This window comes from Periplaneta americana, chromosome 7 (genome assembly GCF_040183065.1).
Source record: "Periplaneta americana isolate PAMFEO1 chromosome 7, P.americana_PAMFEO1_priV1, whole genome shotgun sequence".
Taxonomy (NCBI): Eukaryota; Metazoa; Arthropoda; class Insecta; order Blattodea; family Blattidae; genus Periplaneta; species Periplaneta americana.
This window is the reverse complement of record NC_091123.1, coordinates 86034888-86058312: the sequence shown is the minus strand read 5'-3', so window position 1 is coordinate 86058312 and position 23425 is coordinate 86034888. Positions and strand designations below refer to the sequence as shown.

Below are 23425 nucleotides of genomic sequence, written 5' to 3'. Positions count from 1 at the left end.
TGAGCCGATGCAGCCCGCTACACCAGGTATGCTCATTCTCTGACTCGCGATTACGTTCTGTAATCACAACCTTCGAATGTAGCGCGTGCTGTTCCCCGTTCGAAGCTCGACGGATGGCTGCAGAAGGCAGTTCAAGTACTTAGTAAACGCACGAAAAGTGCGGGTCAATGACACAGTCAAAACCTTCTGTAGGCAAACGATCATTCCGTACAGTGTGGGAGGAAGACTATTTTTGTTGTACGTTCGGTGAAAATGGAAAGTGATTACTATATTGTAAGGCACTGTCAGGAATACTACTGAGCAACATAAAACTACATTATAGGCTCTGCTACCCAGAACATGCCGAAGTGACAGAGAAGCTGTTTTCTGTAATATAGCCTATTTTCATATACCAATATTATTATTATTATTATTATTATTATTATTATTATTATTATTATTATTATTATTATTATTCCAGCAGAAATAGATATTTTGATAAAATAATTTTTCAGGGATGCAACGTGCACTACAGCTTCAAGAATTGAAAGCACTTCATGAAAGGCCAAACATTGAAGAGAGTCGAACAATTCAGAGTCTATGGCCCGGTTGCAGAAACACCGATCAAAATATGATTGGCAATCAAGGAGGGTTTGATTGGCCATCAGTTTTATTTCTGTTGCAGAAAGAACAATCAGTGTTTGATCGGAGATCAGTCTTCCATCAGATATGATCAACAGATTTTTGCTGGTTAAGTCACTGATCATCGATTAAATAGGCTATTTATGTTGTTCTGTTTATAATGCAGTTACAGTAATGTATATAGTAAATAGTTATAGCGTAACAATATTGTTTTCGACATAATGGATTCTTCTGATGAAGAAATTTTGGAATGAAAAAAAGATTATTAAGAAGAAGGCGTTTCCGTGATAGACATGAATTGTTTTTATGTATAATGACAGAAAATTTGAGCAAAGATTTAGGAAGGATTCGTGTGTTTTGTTACTTTCAAAAATTGAAACAAATATATGCAGACAGACAAATCGAAACCTTCCACTTTCTCCTATGAACCAAGTTCTAATAATGCTGAGATTTTATGTTGTTGGAATTTTTCAGGCGGTCTTGGGTTATCTTGTTAGGGTCCACAAATCAACTATTTGCCGAGTAGTTAGGAATGTTACGTATGAAATTGCTTTGTTATGGCAGGGTCTCATAAATCCCCAAACTTCAAACAGGGAATGATTTGAAATCCAGAGAGAATTTTCAGTCATGTCAGGATTTCCAAGAGTAGCCTAATATTGGTTGTATAGACTGTTCACATCCCCATCCAATCACCTGGTTGAAATGATGCCGAACTTTATCGAAATAGAAAAGGTTTATTTTCTCTGAATATACAGGAAATATGTAGTCTACACCATCATTGAAATTCTGGAATGTTGTAGCCCATTGGCAGGGTTCTACACATGACAACACAATATTTTTAATGAGTTAGGTTACGAGCTCCATTTGTAAACAGAGAGATGGGAAATGGAATTATTTTGGGTTATGGAAGCTATGCATATTCCAATTTCTTGTCGGCTCCCCTAGCAAATCCCACAACAGAAGCCCCCTCACGTTTTTTTTTTTTTTTTTTGTTGGCTTCATTTTTTTTTTTTTTTTTTTTTTTTTTTCACTATATTGTAGTCTATATACAAATAGAATCCACCTGTTTCCTTTCTACAAAAAGCAACAAAACATTTACTTGAACATTCACTTGTTTTCCTAGTCACCGCCCACTTGATGCATTCGTTTCACGACTTTTAAATAACATCAAATTGGCTGTGGTTGCTAAATAGCACTGTTGTCAAATGTATTTCTTTCTCAAATCAGCAATTAGTAAATTGAGATAACTTGATTGGAGATTCACGTTTGTGCAACGCAATGAACAATCAAATAAATCAGACATCAACTGATTGGCGATCAGAGACTGATTTGATTTGCGTTTCTGCAACCCGGCCTATGGTTTGGAGCAAGTTAGCCTATGTAGTATGTTGGGAATTAGCTAAGGCACTAAAACCCTTCACGGATGGTGAACATGTAAAGAGATGTATGGTGCCTGAACAAAATATAGTTAATTATGTCTCTGTACTGCAGCAGTTCAAATGTGAATTCACAGAACATAGATTTAGTGATTTTAGACGTATGGAAAGTGATATTAGTATTTTTGTTAATCTTTTCATAAATTTAGTACAATCCGTGAGAGTGCAGTTCCAGGACGAGTTAATTGATTTACTAAGTAACGTAGAATTCAGAACTAAATGCAGAGAATATGACTTGACAAGCATAGAATTATTTAAAAAATGAACAAAACTAAATATTACAAGATGAGCTTATTCGTTGCCACTATGTTAGCTACCTTCGCCTCGACATATGTGTGCGAACAATTATTTTCGAGAATGAAGATTGATAAATCCAAACATAGGTCCCGATTAACAGATGAGCATCTTTAGCGCATTGCAGTAAATTCGTTGGAAATAGATTCCGATTACTTGCAGAAAAGAATGCAGATGTTGAATAGATCCAAAAGTAGGCTATATGGTGGAATATGAAAATGATATTATATATGATATTATTATATCATAACTATATTAAATAGCTTATAATAAATAATGTAATAACTGAATATTGCAGTGTATACTCTTTCCTTTTTCAAATTCAGTTTATTATCCGTATTTGTAAGAGTGTAAGAACTATGCCAGGGGCAGTGCTGCAATGTGGTTGCGGAGCCCAGTCCGTACACAGTGTGTGTTATGCAGTGCAGCATCATCCGTGTAATCGGGGCTTTTACAATTTTGAGCATACCTGCGCTACACACTCACGCAGTGATAGGCTCCGCCCATTCTCTTGTCATCGGCTCCACTCAAATGCGTCGACTTACTCTACAGATTTCAGAAACGGTGTAAGTACTAAGTAATGTTGGTCTGTTACAGCGGCAACTGGTCCGGGCGAACACCACGTTCAACGCGTTCCTCTTGCCAGAACAGCCTGTGGTTGAACCGGAACCCCTCAGAGTGTCCATGACGCGGCATCTGGAGCTAGAGGACGATATGAAGGAGTACTGGGCCTTTTACCTGCTGCAGGGCTCTTCTGTCACGGTCTCCACGTGCGTCAGGTATACAGTCTTCAGTGCTTCTCAATATAAGCCTACACGTAATTATTGAAGATGCCGTCCTCTTGCTACAAAACCACACAACTCGGGTTGGATTCTCAGCCAAGAAGTGGAACTTTATCTCCCTCACATAGGTTTTGGATATGTGTCTATTGCTATCTACTTAGGCCTGTCTGGTAGTACTGTAGTACTGACCAAATTATCCCTCTTGGATTCCCAGTGGAATTTTTAAACCGATTTAAAGAGTTACTATTTTCGAAACTTGTCACATTACGTGCAAGTTCGGAGCAATTGAATGAAATGTATTTCTCAGCTGTGTTTCAGACACAAGAACTCTGAAAGTTTTATATTATTGAAACAATCATAACATTCACAACAAGTCCACACCTGTGGAGTAGCGGTTAGCGCGTCTGACCGCGAAACCAGGTGGCCCGGGTTCGATTCCCGGTCGGGGCAAGTTACCTGGTTGAGGTTTTTCCGGGGTTTTCCCTCAACCCAATACGAGCAAATGCTGGGTAACTTTCGGTGCTGGACCCCGGACTCATTTCATCGGCATTATAATCTTCATTTCATTCAGACGCTAAATAACCTAGATGTTGATACAGCGTCGTAAAATAACCCTATTAAAAAAAAAAGATCTTTGTCCTTGTCGTGATCCTTGTTGTCTTTGTCGTGGTCCTTACAATGTTCTTGCTGTCTTTGCCATATGTCTACATTTGTCATTTCAAAATCAATATTGTTTTTGCACCTTGGTGAATGACTTTCGTGTTACACGGTATATTTCTATCTTTCATTAAAGGTAAACGATCAATGACGTAAAAAGAGACCTACACCAGACAACTGATAACTAGGGCTATGAAAAGGGAGCAGTTAAAGCTAGTGATGGTACCGAGTATAGCTGCGGCGGGTGGAATGGGGTGAATTTCCCCTACAACTTGACGTAAGCAGCGTCTGTACAGTCTGTACGCTGCTTACGTCAAGTTGTAGGGGAAATTCACTCCATTCCACCCGCCGCAGCTATACTCGGTACCATCACTAGCTTTAACTACTCCCTTTTCATAGCCCTACTGATAACATTTTGCACTGGTATGCATTTTGGAGTAGGATGAAAATAGGCCTACGCATGCATGACCGGATGTCTTCCTGGCTACGTCGATATCGAGTGAACCGTGCTGTAGAACTTTAACTTCCGACGACCAAGAGTCATATCATTCTTTTTGAGGGGAACTGTACATACATACTATATACATAATATAAGGTTGACTACATATGCGTACGCTACATAGAGAGGTCCTACATACATCGAACAAAACCATCCTTACAACGTGAATATATGTTCCCTTCCGGAATGTCAGAAACAGACAGTAACGTTCACAAACTCTTGAATGGAAACTATGGTTTAACTTGATAATAACTTTATTTTTAGATAATTGATTTCTATTTTGTAATCGCCTGTACTTTGTGGTTTATACCTGCACACTTAATCATCTCATTCGGCAATTTAGTGGATTTAGAGCAAGATATAACTTATGAGTCTACTTAAGGTTGTGCGGTAATTAATTTCTTACCTTTTTTAAGGTAAGGCGAACACTTTATGCGTAGAAAAATAATAAATATTACATGTCATAATGGTAGCGTATCCGCATGCTACGATATTGAAACTAACCCCTTGACCAAAAGCCAGAACCATACTTTTGCATACATCGTTTAATGTGTGAAATTGAATCAGCCAATGCAACGAATACACCTGTCTTTTAAAAGATATGTTGACGATATGACAAGTTTGGAAGCATGTGGCACATGAAAGCAACACAACATTGTATTAATGGTAGAAGGATCAACTTGACAGTGTTGTCATTATTAAGGAATGTCTTATTTATTACTGAATTTCGACGGATATGTAGAAATGCTTGAAACTTTCCATGAAGGATTTTGATATATTTACTGAAGTACAAGTTGTCATACAGTTCGCTGTACCGGATGGGATAATCCGATCCAGCTATGGCTCGTCGAAGTCCCTCTAGTAGACGTTGAATGTATCGTGTGATTGCTTGAGTCCACTTTTCGCAACAGAATGTTATGTAGGACATAATTAAAACTGTATCTTGCCTACTGAAGGATGCACTGGAAGGAATGATGGACGGAAAAAGAGTTCGGAGCAGAAGAAGAGATCAGATGATAGACAACATTAAGATAATATATGGATCGTATGCAGAGACTAAGAAGAAGGTGGAAAATAGGGAAGATTGAAGCAAGCTGGGTTTGCAGCGAAAGGCTTGCCTTTGGGCAGAACACTATAAATGAATGAATGAAAACATTGTCTCGACTTTCAAAGAAGTGTTGCTCTTAAAATTAGTAAAGAAGCAATTACAGTTGGAAGGTTTTCCTCGAATGTTTGTAACGTGGAATTTGGTCTTTTATCAAGAAAAATTCCAATATACTTAGAGTCAGTTGTGAAGGAAATATTCTCATCTTGAATGGTAAAAGGCTGAGACATACGCTACACGTGAATATTTTAGTGAAGAAAACTATGATTTTATACCACTTATTTCAAAGTGCCATTTCGTCGACAATTAATATTTCCTGCGTTAATAGACAAATAAAATGAATGTTCATATGCTTAGTATATATGAGTGTCATTAGTAAAGATAGGAATTTACCCACAGAGACTAATTTACAAGGTTAGGTATGCATAGAGTGTTTGTTGTTGAAAGGGAGAGTGAGCGTAGCTAGCAATGCAAATGCATGGGTACCTGTTAGGGAACTCTGCCGTGGTATAGGTAGGTTGAGGGTGTAGCTTTATGTGGTTAATCAGTCAACGAATCACAGTGCAATGTAAACAAACCAGTTGAAGTGTCCACTGCAAGAGGGAGCTATGCTCACAAAATTCTGATCAGTGGAATCTCAAGTTTTTTAGGCACTTCCTATCATCTGTGGCTAATTTCCCTAAACTATATAGATTGGCAGTGCACGAGCCAGTGCCAGAAAACATTGATTAATTCTAGGATACGACCCTCTTCGTAACAGACTTATGGTAAATGTGACATAGCTTCCTCTTGTAGCGGACCTCTCAATTGCCGGAGCTCAAGACTGAACCCTACACTCGAAAAACGTATCCCCATTCAATTGCTGCAATGTTGGTAGATAATAATAACAAAGATAGATCGCACAAGTTGTGCATGGTGTTGTCAACACAGTTTGTTCGTTAGGCGAACTGTCACTTCGCACTGTCACGAAAGTTCACAATGGATGTTACCCGGTTTTTACTTGTGGTTACGTGGTATCGGTTGCGTTGCTCGTCGCACAGGTAGCACACACAGGTTTCGTCTGGGTCGTGGAAATACTCGCTTTAGTACTGTTATTTTAAAATGCAGATAAGCCAACCTTCTGTTTCTGTAGTCCAATAGTCGTTTTCATTCAGCATTCATAATCACATCACATTAGGTACTAAAAATTTCAGGTCAGGTGAAGGAAGTGCAAATCGGAATGGATGACAGTGACTCGGATAGTGATTTTTCCCAAGCATCAGCTAGGCCTAGTAGTTCGCGGAAGAATTAAAGTATGTCGAGTCCTATAAAGGAGAATGGAACCATAGCAGCGATTTCTTTTCCGCTACCTATCGATCACTATAAAATTTAAGATAGAAATTTAATTCTTGAAATCATTACTAACCCAGGTTACCGCTAAACGCTTGAGGAATTCAGATTGGCCACTGTTTTCGTTGAAATCAGTGAAGTCGTGGCTTCGAATTATGTAAATATAAGCTTCGAAAAATCGAATTAAATGTGATCTTTTAACATTCATCTAAATATAAATTTTACTATAAAACTTTCTAGAGTTAAAACATTAAAACTGTTACAATTTTTAAAAAAGGTAATATACCTTTATAACAGACGGCCCCGTTTCAACACAGGTGCGTAGTGTGTAGTTCGAAGGACACTGAAGATGACATCACACCGCTGTTGAAACGGGCCTTCTGGCAAAAAGGTATATTATTCGAATTATCCAATGTCGAATTAACCAATCCCTACTGTAATAACTAGAGACGAGAATTTCATACACTATAAAATCCGAAAATATGTATGCATTCATGCGCTATCAAACTATGAAACATGCAGGATCAAGCGAAAAATACATTAAAATATGCACTTTCATTTTTGTTCCAAATTTGTTATTCCAATTCACTTTTTTTTTTTTTTTTGCACAGTTAACAACTAACATCATTTCTAAATTGGTTTATTGTGAAAATCTTAACATTTTATTTAATTTTTCTGTCATTTAGGTTTTTTTCTTTTCCTCCGTCAATCCTGATTCCTGAAGCTAAAATAAGGGACATAAATATTGAGAAACTGAGGTGTCCACTCAAAACCATTAAAACACCCATTTAAACAGAATACAGTATATATTATATGAATTATTAAGCTAAAAATTGCTTAAATGTGCATTATGCATGTTTTCATCCTCAAAAAGACCAAAACAGACAAATATGCACTGAAAAAGTACACATATTTGGAACCAGAAAGTAATGAAATGGATAAGTACTAAGTTTGGCTATGTCCTCTGTTGCTATAAAAACATGCATTAGCATGAAATTCTCGTCTCTAGTAATAACTATCATAAACTGAGAAGGAACCAACCCGTGTCAGGAATTGCACACAAGGCGTAGTTGCCGCCACTAGTTCTAGCAGTTCAATTACGCTGTACATAGGTCTAAACTTACTGCTTATACAGGATTTAAAAATAATATTACAAAATTATTGTCGACATGGAAGAGAAACACGCTCTAAAATACTTCCTTATATTGACCTACAGGTGGCCAGGTGCATCTCTCGTGGTTATAAGAGGTCACAAGCATTTGCACCAATGCGCGTACATCGGGGATGACTCTTCAGAAGAACTAGAAGAGCTAGAAGCGCAGATGGAAGAGGAACGCCAATGGCCGGTGACATCGGTGCATGACCCAAACCGAACGAAAATCACAACAGATCAACGTTCGGAAAATGGAGATACAACTAACGAAAAAAATAAACCAACAAGAATGAGGAGACTTCGTCCAGAAGTGACGTTGCATGGAATCAAGAATCCTGTAAGTTCCAGCGAGAAGCTTCTTTACAAGGAAGATACTGATTCCGAAGACGTCGACAACATTGTGATACAATTACTGCAGAACATAGGGAAAGCGAAAAATAAGCAGAAAGCAAAAGAAAGTGCCGATAAAATGTCTACAAAGCCGGACAAAGAGTCCACAGCTTCTACCAGAAGTGACGACGACACAAGAAACAGTACAAAGGACGATAGTGCAGTACCTACGTCTACTGAAGTATTTGAGGATGTTCTCAAAAAGCTGCAGCGTCTGGGAGACAATGGTAAAGGCGTGCTGAGAAGACTGACCCTGCAGTTGAGTGAGGCGACCCCCTCCCGCGATAACGAGACTCATAAAGTAGACTTGAGTGCTCTGAGAAACATAATACGTGAGATGCTGCACGAGCATTCGAGTGCGAACAGAACCAAGAGTCGCAGGGAGATTGTTCTGACGACTCCGAGTCTGCATCATGACCTCAACACGGACGATGAGAGCGGGGATGTTGCAGAAGAAGAGGTAAGTATTCATAGTCAAATTATGTGCACATATACAAAGTGGTTATAGCGTTAGTCGCTACTCTTATTCCAGCCACCATAACTATTATTCATTCCTCTGTTGCCCATCATGATCTTCATCATGTCCTCGTGGTCGTACTCTTTTACCACGTTTAAAATGTACAATTTCATTACTTTCTTTAGCAATCTGTCCTCGATCGAACGATGCATATGTCCAAACTAAATGTCCTGTTAAATAAACTTGACCAGATTCTTTTGTATTTAAAGATCATTGTGTATGTCTTCATTTCTGACATGTTGTAACCTTGATATTCGGGAATTCATTACCATAACCTTTTATTGTCTCCAGTTTTGTCATAATCAATCTGTTGAACGTATATCCTATTACGATTCTAACAGTGCTTACGGCTTAATTCCATAAGCGGTGTGCCAAGAATTCAGAATTCAATTAAAATCAAATCAAGATTAAAAAATTAACAACTACAATAGGAAATATACCTTATACATTAAGAAAGAAGTAGAATGGAACGGAGTACGGACAGTTCTACTCAGATTGTTCGTTTACTCCGAAAGAAGAGTTCTAGAAAGGTTGCCGAAAGGGCATAAGAAGGCCAGCACAACTACTACTTTCAATAAATATGAATATAATGATAATGATGATAGTGAGTAGGAGTGAAGTATAGGCCGCTTGTTGTTTGCTGCAGGACTTGCAACCCGATGGCATCGCAGACCACCACAATACGGTGAACGAGACAACTCTGAACGACAAGTCCAAGAGTGAGTTCTGGTCGTCGTTCTCCAGCAGCGAGGAGCGACTGTTGAATTGTGCGGGGCTCATCCTCAATTTGCCCCTCACACCGCACAGCAAGTGTCACAAGTTTAGCCCTGCCCACCAGCATTCTTTGGCCGCACACGAGAACACCATCACGTACAAGTGAGTTGAATGCCTCTCTTCGGCACAGTAGAGCAGAAATAAGCTAAACTTTAAAAGGAAATTAGCTGCGATTTTTCTGTTCAACTTTGTACAGCAGAAATAGGTTAGGTTAGGTTAGGTTAGGTTAGGTTAGGTTAGGTTAGGTTAGGTTAGGTTAGGTTCTAAGTCGGTGCTAGTTTAGCGTTGAACTTAATCTATAGCGTTTAACTTAATCTATGAACATGATGGTCAATGCTTGTCTTGCCTTATTTATCGAAGTGAGTAATTAATCTATTCTATAAGCATGATTATGGTTACTTTAATTTACATTGTATTACACTTAGGTTAATGTTTAGCTCGCCTTATTTATTGCGGTGCTAAATTAACTTATGAGCTTAATGATGATTACGTTAGTCTGAGTTGTTTTGACTTAAGTTACTTTTGAGCTAAGGTCTATATAAATTTAGCTAACCGTATTTATTAAAATACCGCGGTGGTCTAGTGTCTATAGCGCTGGACTTACAATACTGTGGATCACGGTTCGATCCCTAGCATATCCAAAATGTATAACTTGTGTTGGACAAACCCGTAACACAGAGGTTTTCCCAGGGTATTCCGGTTGCCTTGCGGCGTCCCAACAAATCTCCATCATCATCTCATCTCATCGCGAGTATTGCATAGACCAATCTCCTATGTCGTCCCCGGGCAACGACTCCGTCGGTAAATTGGGCTGCACAACTAGCTTCATATGGGTGAATGATGGACAGTGCAGTACCCGCCATTAGTAAAAAAAATGGATAAATTAACTTATGAGTAATATGTATCAAGCACGGAGTGAAAAGTGTTGTTACATGTGAGCTTCTAAGTATTTTGTTGTTTTACGAATAGACCCCAGATATTTGTTAAAATATCTTTTATCCATGACCATAACGAAAAACATGCCTTTACCAAATACTTTTGCGTTTGTAAAGTAGGCTTTTATTCAACATTACTTTATTCCACTAGTGAGATACAGACTTTACCTCACAGTTTGAACTTTATCTCACAGTTCATTACTATTTTCCTAGTACCCGGGTACACACGTACTATACTTTTCCATTCAACTATTACTCAAGAAGTTAATATATTAGTTACTAGATGTCACTATTTCTACTTCTTTATTACATACAATCAATCTCTTTTCTCTTTCTACTACGTCATAATTTGTGTATTGCATCCACATGTAATATGTATTTCTTTTTTTTTTTTTTTAATTTTGTAATAATTTACCTTTTGGGATGCGAGGAGACTTGAACCTGCGAAGTTGGGTTTATTGGATTTTAAAACTTTTAAAACAACATGCGTTAGTCAACTGAACTAACCAAATACGATAATTAATTACGTTTTAATATTCCTCTTAAGTTTACAGAAGTAAATTGAGAAATTATTTTAATCACATTAGTCCCGTGAACACTTCTAAATAATCCCTGAAACTTCAAAAAGAGAAAATACACGTTTAAAATGAAAAATATATATATATTAAAATTATGTAATTAATTATAATTTGTTATTTATCCAACGCCTTAGATACCATTCTTCACTAATCATGGCCTCCTACATCATAACCTACATAATACACGCATCGATTCTAAAATCCATGCAATGATATGTGATTACAATGAGGACTTATTTCCAACACATTTTCTTTTATAAAACAGAATTTTTCGTTATGGTCATGGATAAAATTATGTATGGTACTTGTGAGCGTGATCTTTATTGCACTCGTGTAATTTAAGCACTCGGCTGACGCCTCGTGCTTAAATCTTTCCACCCGCGCAATAAAGATGCACTTACCTCACAAGTACCATAAATAACTATTATTAATCGGTTGGCGGTAGGCATTTCGAGGTATTCACTGTATAAGTGATAGGGCCAATTTTTATTTTTCCTATTTAAGCTCTCGCTGTTTATTTTAAGAATAAATAACTATTTATGTTTTTTGTCTTTTTAAATTGTATTTATAAAGTTTATTTATTTGCTTTTTAAATTATTTTAACAACAAACGTTTCAATTTCCTTCAACTTATCCTCATGTGCGAGTTTAATGTTGACTATCCAGCAGTTGTAGCCTAACACTTTATAGAACTTTGTACACAAACGGAATTAGCAGTTTGTTTAAAATCTCCTCACTCCCACCTAAATTTCATTAGCAAAAAGTGCAAATGTTTATTGTCTCTAAATACTGGCTTATAGCAAATACAGTAAATTGTCAAATAATAAACGTGATACTAGTAATTGTAGTAGACAGAAGCTGCACTAGCTTACTTCAAACATGCCCTATTTACAACAGTTTATGTAGAACGATATTTTTCTAAGACGAAGATGTTGTGTTCCATAGAAGGCACATTGGTAATGTGTAACCAATGACAAGGTGTATTACATACGGTATCATATAAATTATCTTGTTGCTTAGTCAACTGTCCGAAGACAGGCCTGAACCCCACAAGTGACACCAACAAGGCACCACTTATGAGGCAACTAGGCCAGGAGATAATGGTGCATACATCTTCGATTAGCTACATATTACACTAATCACACTTCAGATGCATACAAACAATTGTTCTTCCTCTGACACATATCGTCAAATGAGATGTATTGGCTGATAATAAATGTACATATCTGCCAGAACTTCAATCAGAGGCATAAATTACCTCATTTATATATATACTTTTTTTTCTAAATTTACAGTGCCTTTTCATATTTTAATTGTCTTTTTGGTTGCCTATTTTAAGTATTACAGATCCGTAAACATTCGAACTCTACAATTATTATGAATTTCAATGCTTGTGAAATACGTCACTACATCGGAACCGTGGCTAACGAGAAAGACAAGCTACGGCGGGACGTCACATTCTTAGTCATAACATGGCCAACATTGAACAAGTTATATAAATGCAGAAGTTTAATATAGCAATTCCTTTGTTTTTTTAGAACTTAGAACATGTATTTATATTAGGCGATTGTCAATATGGCCATGACTGGACCATGATAATCACGTGACTCCAATTCATACCGAAGGCCGAAGCTTGTCTTTCTCGTTAGCCACGATCGGAACTCATAGGCTTCGACACGAATCGGAGTCACATGGTTATCATGGTCTAGTCATGGCCATTTTGACAATTGTCTAATATAAATACATGTTCAAAGTCCAAAAAAACAAAGGAATTGCTATATTAAACTCATGTTAAACGTGCATTTACCCATATAAACTTATTCAATGTTGGCCATTTTATGACTAAGAATGCGACGTCGTCTTTCTCGTTCGTCACACCGGAACTACTATAGTTGTGAGAATTCAAAACAGTTTCTCCTCATATATTCTTCAGTAGAGGATAGAGCATCAGATTCAAATAAAAATGGATAAATATATTTTATTTTTTACAGGGTTCCAAGAAACGGCTACTATTTTTTCGTGTTCAGCAGCGAAAATGAGGTACAAACGAACTACATCCGTGTCCATTTTGACCTACAGAAGAGGGTGTACAATGTGTCCAACTCAATGGCGGCCTGCACCAACTCCACAGAACCCTGCGCCCTGCCGCTCGACTTCTTCTCAAGTGAGAAAGTGGTCCTGCAGCTTCCTGTACGCCCCAACGAGTCCCTGTGGAACGAGGAGTTCATCGCCGTGTCCACCTGCGAGCCGAGAACCGCCCTCTACTTGGGTTGTGTCATAGCCGTGCCGCTCTTCATCCTTCTCTTCGCCTTCCAGTAGACTTGCTGTGTCAAGCGACACTTTTCCGTACCAGTACCTGATGCTCTATCCTCGTCCACTTCCCTTACTTTCCAATATTGAGCTACTTCCAGTTATTTGATACATGAAGTATATAGAAATTCATGGGCTGTGCTTGGCGGAACTACACAGTTCCGATAGTTGACTACGGGTTCTTGGCTTGTGATATTATGGCATTGTGCGGTTTAAGATGTGGACTATACTGAATTATTTTCATAGACAACTCGGAAGATTTTTATATAGCCTCTCTCATAATATGTGCAATAGTCAGACGACGGAGAAGTTGATCAAAATAGCCTAACGCTTACAAAAAATATTATCATTTATTTTGATGGTTACAAAGTACACAGTAGTAGCTCTGTTTCTACACATGCTTACCATCAGCTCTGTTTGCCACAGAGACGAAATTTCCACGTTTACACACTAAACACTAGACTTCCCAGTCATCTTGTCAGTGCTACAAAACGGGAATGTATACATCATTGAACTCTTCGGCAGCTCGATGCTGAACTGCGGACTCATTATTCCACGAACTCGTGTTCGATCTCATAGTGGGCTTTTCCTCGGAATAGACTAGTCCCCTATCCCTCAAATTTCATTCCATTAACATTCTCCATTACCTTCTACTTTTCTCTACATTTCATGTGATCATGTTTTCAGTGTAATATGTAGGTCTACAAGCTTAGGTGTCGCCAAATGGCGATGACCAGCCAAACTACTGCTTCTCATGAATACGACCGTGTACCTATGCCAATCAGGGAAACTCAGCTTTACCCGCTGGCATCTGAAGTGCTTCTGAGGATAGGAGAACGCCTTGCAGTAATACTGGCTAGATCGGACACTTTGATATCTGGTGACCGTTAAAAAATTATCTGCGGTTTCGACAAGGTTGAAAAGTCTCGCGTATGGTTTCCCGCTGATCCTACTCTTGCCTTCCAGAGGTTTAATGCATAAATAACCTACCTAAATAATCCTAATCCTTCAAAAAAGCGGAAATGTCGATTATATTTTGGTTGTAACAATCTCTATTCACCATCTGTCCATAATTACCATAAATAAGTAAGCATAAGTGAAACTTGGCGTTAATTTAGTTTCAGTGAAATTGTGTATTCACATTTTCTTGCAACATCACTTAGCTTTTCTTCATCTCTAAAGATAACAAATCAAACGTAGGTGATGCTACGTAGTATATTTACCTTACTAAAGTATGTACACTATATGACTTTAAGCCGTTCATTTTTGTTTAGATATCCCAAATAATAATCGAGACATGTGAGAGATATGGTTTCGCAGGCGGAATCAAGGGTGGATATACTGACATCGTCACGTGAATGTTACGAATTTTAGGGTCGAATTCATAGTCGTCACTTATAAAATGAGGAAACACTTAAGTAATGAGCATTTCCTTAGCACTTATTTCAGATCGTATTGCAGAGACGCTACTCAATCATATGCCCTGAGCATTCCCTCGACATCGAAAGAAATATGGCAACATGGCTAGACATGAGCGCTTTCCTACATTCAATTGTTTTGCAGTGCCTTCAAATTGTTAAATCGGCATTATTGTCATACACAAATACAGAATTAAATATTATAGAGCTAAAAATTATACAAGATGTCCAGAAAGCATTTTACAGAAAAGAAAGAAGTGAGCTAAGATAACTAGTTATGAAATATGGAGATATCGTCGAAAGTAAAAAAAAATGATAATTGTTCTCTCCAAAAGAAGAAAATGACATAGAACAAAATTGCAGTTGAGTTTAATGCAAACTCCGGAAATATTCCTATAAGTAAATCATTTTAATTTATTTTTCAGTTATTTTTATGCTAAACAAAGTGGAAATGATATAATTACGCAAATTTTAACAGCTTATTCCTTGGGTAGAATACAAACAAAAATGCAAATAACACTTTGTTGGGACGTGAATACTTTTCGAAAAAAAAAATGCCACCTGAAATGGTGCTGTATCATAAAATCTCAAAGCAACCAGTACTTTCAGCAGTGGCGAAATCGGTAAGCCTCATGGTTGTATTGTGAATTGAAATGAGAGACACCAGAATATTCACAACAGTGTTCTTGTCGAAACGGTATTTCCTCTTAAATTGTTGATCATTATACATCTCTAAAGAGTTTTCCATATCTCTGATATATCTTTTGCTTGCCGAAACTCATTTTCATTTTAATTACAGAACTCAATGAATTAAATTAAATCATAATCATCATCTATTGTATACCGAATCAGCTGATTACAATGCATATGAGGAAATACTTGAGTAAACTGACAAGCTACCTTATTTGAATAAGTGTTCACTTCAGTGGGATTTATGAATTGGGAATTATTATAAGCAGCTGCTTAAGTGTTTCCTTACGATAAGTGTTGACTATGAATTCGGCCCTTAGTCGTGTGTTAATTTTATATTAAACATGTGCAATGAATCTGTTATACATTATTTATTTTCTTTCGGCTTTCCAATGTATCTTCTAGTTGCGTTTATCATTGGATAGCGTTTATAGAGTTATATTTTGCTCTTCTTGTTAATAAGTTATCACCATTCCCTCAAATTAATGTATTTGTTTTGTTTCATTTGGAATAAGCAGCGGACATAATAAGAATGTATCTTTAAAGAACAGGAATGCAGATCTCTAGTGTCGTGTTGTACGAGATGCCTAAAACAATTCATGAACAGCTTAAGTCAGACATTCTATTTTTAACATTATTTGTACAGTAGTTATAAACAACCGTAAGTGAAAACTCGGGTTCTCGCTGCGTCCGAAAGTCAGTTTCTCACTGAGATTCTTTACAGATAGAGTAATAATTCTTCTGGATGTTTCTCTAACGCTGTGTATTCAAACACCATTTTTCTTTAATAAGTTGTTTTAGAGTGAATTGGAGTGTCTAGAAAAGAAAGGGGAATAATTTCATCTGTCTTTATTTATTCCCTAGATCACAGTACAATAATGGAATTGGAAACTCGATACTTTGTGAACAAAACTGTTACAAAATTCAAGATATTAGCTTACAAACCTTCGTTTTACATTATATTATCAGTAGGGGGCGGATGTTGATGACCTAAAAATCTACTTAAAATAATCATTAAAATGCTCTTAAACTAATGGAAAAATGACATAAAAGTAAAAGAAAATGACATTTAAATATTATTCACCATACTCGCGTCACATGTGCTTAAAAATTAGTTATCTTTTTTCAATGACTGCCCTGCAAATCTCGGAGAGAGGAGGCAACTTCCTGGAATTTGGCTAAGATGAAGGAAAAGGACATGCAACAAAATTAAGGTTTTAAGGGAAAACTAAAGATTTTAATGAGGGTTTACAATGTGTTTCAATCAGGGGTGGTCCATGTCGGTGCCTTCACTCTCTTTCTCCTCCTCTCCGCACTTCACTTTTATTACCAGATCTTCCAGATGGGGGAGTGTGAATGACAAGCCAAATTGTGGGTGCAGCGTGCATTCTTACAATCTTTGTGTTAAAAATACTGTCTACTACAGTAGACATCCCTTCCAAACCATGTTGAGGACACAACGTCCTGTCCAGGACATGGTGAAAGTTTTTCCCCTTCCAAACATATATTCTAAAGACACCCTCGTACCGACAAAAGAACAATAGCGGTCAAAGTCCTCACTTAAACTACGCTGCTGTCAAGCTTTTTATATTACTTCCGTTGTGTGAAGTGAAGCCTTCAGTGGAATGAGGGATGGACTTTAGATTCTGTTCCAAGCTATACAACTCAAACTTCACTGTTATTCACTTATTCAGTAGATAATTACTACTGACCTATTTGGTTAGAAAATGATTTAACAGACCTATCGGTAAAGAAGAAATTAAAATGCATTCCAAATGATCTAAAAGTTCTTCAAAGTATTAAAAATGACCAAAAAAAAATCCCGAAAAAAATATAAAAATGACCTATTAGTTCAAAAACGTCAAAAAAATGCAATATAAGAAATAACTTTTTTACGTTGATATTAACATAGAAAAGATTTCTATGTTAATAGGCATCGTCCTAATGTGAAAAATAAGAAGATGACATTTCATCGACATCCGCCTCCTAATTATCCGTAACTCAACTTTCTATCATGAAATTCATTTTTACTGTCCAGGATTGCATTGAAAAATATTACACTGATACGTCTGAAAAACCAGCATCAGTCATTTGGGTCGCTTATACAGTAGCATGCTAGAATGTTATATAGTCACTTCTGTGTCTTTAAATAACAATTTTTGTTTATATTTAACGACTCTGTGTCAACTACTTCCGTAGGTTATTTAGCATTGATGGAATTGGTGGCAGCAAGATGAGATCGAGAAATCGCCATGTGATTACCCGATATTCGCCCTACAGTTGGGAAAACCTCAGAAAAAACCAAACCAGGTATTCAGCCTAAGTGGGAATTGACTCCACACCCGAGCGCAATTCTGATCAGCAGGCAAATACATGTACGGCCTGAGCTGCGCCAATGGCTTTTAAATACCAGCAGCACTAATGATTACGAAAGACACTGTAATATTTTAATAAGTGTTTTATTCAAACTTGTTAGGTACTGAAATTGTGATACTAACTACACAAATAATATATAAATGTACACTAGGTATATGTTTCGGAGCCTCACTTACGCATTGATAAGAGGACTCTCGTATAGTTTAAGTCGCAAATAAAATATAAGGTGATAAGCAGAGCTAGGAAGTTGGTACCAAAACTGTTAAGTTGTGTGAGCTTGGACTATATTTCTACCGAATGAAATGTAGTAGCGCATCTCTGAATATTAGTGAACCAGAACGATAAACATTTACAGGGGTGTGGTAACCAAACATGTGCTACAATCGTTCACAGTCTTGAAACAAGAAAATAATAAACGAATAATATAAAAAAAACAATAATTTGAAATTATGAACTTCGTAACTCCCAAACTAAAATAATTTCCCCATACATATAAAAATATCATACAAAGTATACAATTATGATTCTAGCCCTATTATAACAACTAATAATGAACATTTTCATTTTATCAAAATAAATACTCCTTTTATGTTTAGAAAAAAAAACAATATTTGTAGGCCTACTCTGAAAATATTCGTTTCGTTCTACATCAGTATGAGGTACTGGTACATAATATTAAACCGATACTGGTAATTCTTTTCAAGAAAATTTTTCATTTCTATTGTAATGACAACAGCTAGGAAGTTTGTATCGTAATTGCGATGTTGAACTTGGACTGTAACACAACCGAATGCATAACAGCACGAGATGTCAACATTTAACGAAGAATAATGCGGGAAAAAATAAACATGTTACACACTCCTGTTTGGATAATTAATAACGGATGAGTTTACTTTTTTGGAACCATGCATAATAACATTACGTAAATAATACAACAATAATAGAATAGCTCCCTAATATTAATATAACGTAACAATATTCTTCAAACTATTCATGACTTACACAGCTCCACAGAATGCCACTATGCATTGTTTATGTGAACATACTTTGTATCATCTGTAGCGAGCGGGAGCAAGGGCAAGGCGCGGGTGATATCTATACTCCTCGCTGTACTCAACTGAAATCTACTGTTTTGGTATGAACTTCCTATCTATGGTGATAAGTTCTACTTGCCACTTCAAACCAGGGTATGTTTAGTGCTTGGTTTGTATTGAAGAAGAACTGAAAATGTATGCCGACGTGAGCTACAAGCTTAGGCCTAATCATAGATACCGGTACGAGTTCATCTGAAAGCGGATAGCTGCAGTGTGTGATTAGAAAATAGTTTAACAAATCACCAGCCAGCAAACATCGGAGTGATTTTATATTTACAAATACATCAGCTTATATTGTTTACCACACAATAGAAACGTATTACTAGCTGTAAGCTGAGGAAGTATTTGCGTGACAGGAAATTCCACGATCTACAACAACGAAGTACAACGCATATAAGACTGAAACATACAAAACTGCATTCTAAAATTATTCCTTCATTACAATAAATGTGATCTACTGAAGTGTTGACACGGCATATGTACAGCTTAAACCACCGTCGTTGGTTTGAGGCATAGATGTTGGTCCGTTGTCAATTTTATGTCTGTGTTGTCTTAGGTGGAGGTCTGACGTCATGTCACTGGAGTCCCACTGTATATTTGTTTAATATAATACTAAATGAACAATGTAGAACAAGATGAAGAAACAAAAACAATAAACACGTATAAAAATTCTAAACATCTAGTCAAGTAATATGCTAGAAACAGTCAGTAACAGCTTTAATCGAAACACTATCATAATTATTACGTTATTTAGTAGTTGTGGATGTAATAATGTTGTTATACTGTTATTGAGATTCATAAATTTTATACAAATGGAAGAAAATACCTTGTAATAACGCATATTATTTCTGTGAACACATTACACACATTTATTGTTCAATTACCAATGTAGCAGGGTTTACTAAATAAAATGTATAAAGTGGTAAGGAAGCAATTGCGAGCTGTGTAATTGTAATTATAATCAATGTAACAAAAGCGGGTATGAGATGATGTGACCTAGTCTTATTTTTGTACATTAGAAATGTAATTATTACAACTGAATATTAAATGATATATTAGCAGGGTGACCAGGTGTCCGGATTTTGGAGGATATTTCCTTCTTTGGTTTTGCCTCCTATCCTCCAACCATTTAAAAATTTGCTAAAATGCAAGAATATTTCCAAAAAACGGGACTCTTCGTAACTCATGTTATTTACTGTTCTACAACAGTTATCTTTGCCAAAGAGCACTCTTCAGTACTTGTTCTGATCTGGAATGGTTATATTGTCTCGGAGATGTTCAGTGTCAAGTCAAATCTTTAATACCTAACAGAATTAAAAGAGAATGGCCAGGTAGAAGATTGTAAATCTCTTGTTCACGAGGTATTAGAAATATATCAATCTTGTATTGATTACTTGGAGACGTAAGCAATAGTTTTGCAAAATTTTGAGTTGATCAATATAAATCCAGTATTTACTCCTTTTGATGAATTGCATTCTTGCTTAAGATACTGTTGTTTAGTTACCGGTAACTGTCTGAAGACAGGTCTGAACCTCACATGTGATACCCTGAAGTCATCACTTATGAGCAGACATCGGATTCTAGGGCAAATGCCTATTTTGTTTCTTTAGGAGAAAAGTAAAAATAATTATTAATATTTGTGTTTCATGGAAATTTAAAGGTATTCAAAGAGTTTTATAGTGCCCTAAAATGCCCTAAAACGGTTATTAGAGCCTAATTTGTTAATATTCGCCTAAAAATGCCTAACTCACTGTAAAGTTTCGCATTTTACTCTTACTTTTTATAATTTATACATGCATTCACTGCGAAATTTAAGGCATTTAAAAAGTGGAAAGTTTGCTTCACACCGGCCATGAAACCATTGATAAAGGAAACAAAATGTTTTGAATCTCACGACACTCGCAATAGATTTCACCGAATTTAACATGTTTGGAGGCATAAATGCCGACAAAGAACCAACCTTAGTTTTGAAGCAGGCAACAATCACAACATGTGCTGCTACCGATTCAGAGATATACTATACTATAAAAATGACTGTTTTCGGTCTGAAACCGATTAGCTGTACTGCCCTTCAGAGTGTCATAAAATCACAATTTTTGGAGAAAGAGTGTTTTTCAAATATTTATGAAAAGTCGTAAAACTGCGAATTAGTAGGGTAAACCGTTACAAAATATTTAAAAGAATGGCCCTTCTAGTATTAACACTACCAGGAAATGCAACAATAAGTGGAACTTTGTATTTTTGTCCAATTGAATCTCAATAACAACGATTCATTTGAATGCTCGTTAACAGTTGCTCTTTCCCTCACCTTATTTGTGTTGAGAAGTTTTGAGCGGTAGGACGTTTTCCTGTGAAGTTTAACGCAATAATGCCGAAAAATATAAGTGCAAAATCTACATTGATCCGGCAATGGCTAACAGAATATTCAGAATTCACTTATGATGGAAAAATAATATTCTGTAAGATTTGTAGCAAACAGGTATGTAACAATAGTTGAAATATATAAATTCTATTAATTTTAATGAGTAGGCCTATAATATTTATACACTGACTGAGCTATCCTGAGGTATAATTCTTTTTAAGACCACTACACTTTAACCTTTTAAATTCCGATAGTTAAAGTATTTGCAGGTCATTAAAATTTTGATTGTTCGAACCCACTAACTTTGTGATAGAAATACGGCAATACAACAATTAGGATTTTATTTTAATTCAGTTTACTTTACATTTTTAGATTTCGCAAGAAAAGAAGTGCCACCTAAAGCAGCATGTGCAAGGAGCTGCTCATAAGGCTAAAGCTCAGCAGAAAAATCAACTGCAACAAACTTTACTAACACAGCCTACTTCATCCAATCTCAGCAGCAATTTCTATGCTGATTTAACCAGAGCGTTTGTTGCTGCTAACATTCCCTGGAATGCAATTGAAAATCCGGTTTTAAGACAGTTTTTACAAAAATACTGCAAACAAAATATCCCATCTGAGTCGACCCTAAGAAAAAATTACTTAGACAGAATATACAATGAAACTTTAGCTTCCATTCGGGAGGATATAGGTGATTCTTACATATGGGTCTCTGTGTATGAAACCTCAGATCCTATGAATAGGTATATAGCAAATATGGTAGTAGGAAAACTTAGTCCTGATGGACCTTCGATTCCACACCTCGTATGTGTTAAGGAACTTTCGAAAGTGAATAGCCAAGCCATTGCTTATTTTGTAAATGAAGGCCTACAGTCTTTATACTCAGGTAATATACACGATTCTAAAGTTCTGTTGTTTTGTACTAATGCTGCCTCATACATGGTTGCTGCAGCTCCACTTCTTAAAACATTTTATCCCAACCTCACACATGTAACCTGTCTAGCACATGGCCTTCACAGGGTTTCTGAAACAATCCGGAATGAATTTCCTCTTGTCAATTCGTTTATTTCTAACACAAAAAAATGTTTTTGTAAAGCCCCATCCAGGATTTCAATATTCAGAGAGAACTTTCCAGATATCCCACTCCCACCTCAGCCAGTTGTTACACGATGGGGAACCTGGATTCAGTCAGTGGTGTATTATTCTAAGTATTTTAAAGAAGTGGTCACAGTTATTGATAAATTACCTGAAACTGATAGTGCAGCGTGTGTGAAAGCAGTGAAAGATTGTCTGAATGACTCACGAGTGAAAAACGATATTGCCTACATAACATCAAACTTTTCTTTCATACCTGCAAGCATTGAACAATTAGAACGTGAAAAACAATCTCTTTGTAGCCAAATAGCAATAGTAAAGGAAGCTCAAGTGAACATACATTCTGCTTTGGGCGAAACTGGGAAAAAAGTTAAAAAATAAGTGGGACAACGTATTAAATAAGGATGTAGGATTAGGATTTTCATTGTTGGAAAAAGTATCAAGAGTGATATCGGGGGAAAGTGTAAATGTTCCAGTAAGTATTGATGTTTCTATTGTACCTAATTTAAAATTTGCGCCTCTCACCTCACTTTCGGTTGAAAGAAGTTTTTCTGCTTTCAAAATGATTCTCAGTGACAAAAGGCAAAGGTTAACTGTGGAGAATTTAGAAAAAATTCTGGTGGTGTACTGTGCAGATAATTATAATAAAGTCTGAGCATGGAACTGAATTTCAATAACTTAAAATGAGTAATCTTGATATCAATAATCATTATTTCATTAGGTTCAATATATTAAATTTGTGCAGCTCTGTTTATAAATATAATATAGTATTCTTTTTTTAATGTTTAAACATACTTTTTTGTGCGTATTTTAGTGTATAATTAAAAATTTCAGTGAAAGAAATAAGTATGATACCTTGATGTGCCTAAAATGCCTATTTTCATTAAAATAGAGCCTAATTTTACAAATTTTGAGCTTATTTTAGGCGCCTAAAACTGCAATTTTTAGTGCCTAAAAATCCGATGTCTACTTATGAGGCAACTAGACAAGGAGGTAATGGAGTAGGGTGGC

At 36.5% G+C, this 23425-nt stretch overlaps 1 protein-coding gene across 4 annotated transcripts in view; it reads left to right on the top strand.

The window, feature by feature from the left end:
* LOC138703254 (uncharacterized) overlaps window positions 1–20024 on the top strand; it is a 187261-nt gene extending 167237 nt beyond the window's left edge. For 3 of the 4 annotated variants that reach the window (XM_069830986.1, XM_069830985.1, XM_069830987.1), the window contains exons 3-6: window positions 2949–3130; window positions 7940–8726; window positions 9430–9659; window positions 13061–20024. In XM_069830986.1, the coding sequence (XP_069687087.1) occupies window positions 2949–3130; window positions 7940–8726; window positions 9430–9659; window positions 13061–13388 (1527 nt within the window). In that variant the 3' untranslated portion in view covers window positions 13389–20024. The remainder of the gene's footprint in view (window positions 1–2948; window positions 3131–7939; window positions 8727–9429; window positions 9660–13060) is intronic. The other variant, XM_069830988.1, reaches the window with a different exon arrangement.
* The last annotated feature ends 3401 nt before the right edge of the window (window positions 20025–23425 follow it).